Source organism: Palaemon carinicauda, chromosome 5 (genome assembly GCF_036898095.1).
Source record: "Palaemon carinicauda isolate YSFRI2023 chromosome 5, ASM3689809v2, whole genome shotgun sequence".
NCBI classification, from domain to species: Eukaryota; Metazoa; Arthropoda; class Malacostraca; order Decapoda; family Palaemonidae; genus Palaemon; species Palaemon carinicauda.
The window spans coordinates 108,560,120-108,564,120 of NC_090729.1; the positions used below are offsets into that span (position 1 = coordinate 108,560,120).

General features: G+C 31.9%; 1 protein-coding gene across 1 annotated transcript in view; it reads left to right on the forward strand.

Annotated features, from left to right (window-relative positions):
* Positions 1 to 3,660: 3,660 nt before the first annotated feature.
* Positions 3,661 to 4,001, forward strand: part of LOC137641065 (SCAN domain-containing protein 3-like) — a 477-nt gene continuing 136 nt past the window's right edge. Inside the window, exon 1 of the mRNA XM_068373512.1 lies at positions 3,661 to 4,001. This exon is cut by the window's right edge and continues 136 nt beyond it. Coding sequence (XP_068229613.1) covers positions 3,661 to 4,001 — 341 coding nt within the window.

Here is a 4,001-nt window from a genome sequence, read left to right on the forward strand (position 1 = left end):
TCGCATTGATATCATAATTATGGTTACTTACCTGTACAAATACTGCATGTACCTTGTTACCATTTCTTACACTAAATATTTGTTGCTTTAATCTTGCACCCAATATTTTCCGTGTTGATAATTCCTTTTAGAAATTCTAATAACAACTATGTGGGAAGTGGGAGATGATGAATGGAGAGGTATTGATTTAAAACCTCAAGATAGAGACGATTTGCAAAATCTAACTGATGTCCTTTGCGTCAATAGGAGTAGGATGAGATGATGATGATGATGGTGACGTGGGACAAAGTAGGATTTCCACAAGAACCAAAATTTATTTTAGATTTTGGTTTTTTTTTTTACTGTTGTGAAAAACTCATCAGAGGGAGAAAGTAGTTAATTAAATGTATGCTTCAATAAGTTGTGTGCAGGTTAAAACCTATTCTGCATATATGAAAAGTGGTAAATTATTATTTTTTCTTGATCTCAATTATTTATCTGTACGTATACATGTTTATACATATATACATGTATAAACATATATATATATATATATATATATATATATATATATATATATATATATATATATATATATATATATATAAACTGGGATCGAACCCTAGTTTCTTCAAATGAAAGGAAAGACTGCATTCAATAATGCCACCAGAGGCTCTAAAAGAGGTCGGAACCTAAGTGCTAACTGCTTGCAGGATTTATTTGGTGAGAACACAGACTCCTCGAGCGAGTTTTGCTCGAATATCCGACCCACCAGGTGACCCAATTGATAACTTTTGGTGTCACGATTGTTTGCGACCTTGTCTTTCATTTGAAGAGTCTATGGTTCGATCCTAGTATGAGGTAGAAATTTATTTCTAGTTGAGCACGATATTGTGCAGCCGTTTTTAGTTCACTGCAGGACAAAGGCCTCAAACATGTTAATTCATGTCATGGGTTTGGTCAGTTTACATCACCACGGTGACGAGTGTATTGGTCACGGGTGAAGATTTTCGTCTGATCGCACACAGCATACTAACCTAGTATAGTTAGCCGGACTAGTACAGCTTTGCTGATCATGGGAATACGCCAATCCTTTCACCACGTGATGCTATTAGCACTTAGAAAGGGATATATATATATATATATATATATATATATATATATATATATATATATATATATATATATATATATATATATATATATGTGTGTGTGTGTGTGTGTGTGTATATATATATATATATATATATATATATATATATATATATACACATATATATATTTATATATGTATACAACTATCTATATATTTAAAGTCCATGTGTATATATATGCATATATATATATATATATATATATATATATATATATATATATATATATATATGTATGTATGTATGTATGTATGTATAATTATTATTTATATATTTATATATACATATAGATATTATATATATATATATATATATATATATATATATATATATATATATATATATATATATATATATATACTGTATATGTGGTACATGACCATGATTCCTTTTATTGTCTTAAACTGGATTATTCTAGAAAAATATACACAAACCTTGTCCTTGTAGCAAGAGTAAAGAACGAGAGCATTACGATTCCAAAGTTCTGACTGCTGACATTTTCCATTTTTTACACACAAGATTCCCTCACCGCTGGCTCTCGTATCTCCGGCCGCAACAGACACCAAAACATACACAGCGCTAATTAATTCCATCTCGAACGCATTATGGCGCTTCCTGGACATTAATTGCTTTCCGCTTTAATGCCTCTTACATTTCACACATCCGGGATAGTGTTGGGAGCTCTGGGTATTCTTTTACTTTGAGCTGCACAAAGTAATCCAGTACTTTGGATCCTTTGCATTGAATCTTTGGTCCTCTACAGCAATCCTTTTCATCCATTCCATATGCCTGAGTTAATTTTTTTTTCATTCTCCCTTTTTTCTACTACGATTGTGAGTTAGCGATCTCGACAAATTACTCAATAATGATAATTCCCTCAGTATTTGAACGCAATTGTTGTTACTGTTCTTAAAATGTTTTATTTTTCCTTGTTTCCTTTCCTCACTGGGGTTATTTTCCTTGTTAGGGCCCTTGGTCTTATAGCATTCTGCTTTTCCAACTAGGGTTGTAGCTTGGCAAGTAATAATAATAATAATAATAATAATAATAATAATAATAATAATAATAATAATAATAATAATAATAAAATGTATTCTTAAGTGCTACAAATTGAAAATTTATTAATGGCTTTATTTTAAATTTGACTGTCATCTATGTGTCCTGGAAGTGCTATCTCCATATTGGGATATTTAAACAACAGAGCGATGAATTTGAATGAAGTCTTGCTAAAAGATAAGTTTTACGACAATGGCGAATATATCCGGATCTGAATCAAGAATAAGTTTCCTTCCGTTAGCAGATGTTTTACCATTGGTATAGTCCTGAATTAACTAATTCATATATCTTGATATCGTGTGTAAGGAAAATGGGGCAAAGTTTATGAAGAGTATTGAACGCCTACATATTAACAATATGTAATAATATTAGTTAATCCAGCGAGGGGATAGTACATGTAATTTCGATCGAGAGAGCAGACAGACATGATTTTTTTAAAAAAATTACTTTTTTTTATATTTTTTCCTTTTTTTTGTGAGCTCTCAGATCTTATCAAGAAATTGCTTTTAAATCAGTTCCTTCTATTTATATTTATTATTACTCGCAACAATGATTATTGCAATTTTCAATACACTATAGGTAGTACGTTGGTCAATGCACTAGCCACCCGCTAGAGCAGGGGTGGCCAACCTATGGCGCATGCGCCAACAGTGGCACATTGCAAGATTACGAGTGGCGCACTAAACCCCAGAGATAATGAAAGAAAAAAACATGCCTGCTCATAAAAAAAAGAAAAAATAATAATAATGATAATACTGATTTTCAGAAAAAAAATACAATGAAAATTTAAGTAACTTATAGCTAGAAGTGACTTTACAGAAATTTGTTTTAATCTAAAACAGAAATAATTTTCATTTGATTTTATTGTTCTGTGTGCATCTATTAGTCATCTTCTTTAAACAATAATGCGCAATCATTTTATACCTGAGGTGAATTACCCTAAAATGTTGCGTGAACACTCAAACAGCATTCAATTGTTGCTTAAAAATGTATATTTCAAATATAATGCAGTTAATAACCGCGACATTTATACATAAATGCACACGCATTATACTTGTCTGGCGTTGAATCGTCAAGCAATAGCACTGATTGCCATGTGGCAAAATACAAAAAATTACGAGCCAGTTTAGAGTTGACGCTTGGAGTGTTATCCCGATGGACTCATAATTCAGGGTATGTGAATAACTGAACTTTTGCATTTTCGAAACTTAGAAATATTGTTTTATCTGATGAACCATATATTTTCAAGCACTTTAGGCACCATCGTTTGTATATTATCACGTCTATTTATTTTATGTATTGTATATGAGCCTTTTTTGCGCAGTTTGTGGCGATAATAACAATAATCATCATATTTTCATGAATTCCCTCCCCCCTCTCTCTCAACGAAATTATTTGTTTCCAATTCGATGATTTATGAAGAAATCATCTCTTTGAATTCTTATCCATTGCGAGTCCTTCAGGAAAACCAATGTGTATTGTTTGTGAAAGCACTCTTTCAGATAACAGAAGACATGACCTTGGCCGGCACTATAAGAAACACCAAGTTGAAACAGAAGAAAAACAAAAGTTAGTGCCTGGCTCTGTGTTACGGAAAGAATATGTGGTCAAGAAAAAAGAGGATATGACAAAGAGGTTAAATCTCCTTGTTAAGAGAGGTTGTGAAGGTCTGGCAATGCTCGAAGCATCCTACGAAATTGCTTTTGTGTTGGCTAAAAAACATAAGCCTTTCTCTGATGGTGAAGATATTGTTAAACCCTGTCTCCAAAAATTTGCAAAATGTGTTGGTTATAAAAGTATTGAAAGAAAGGT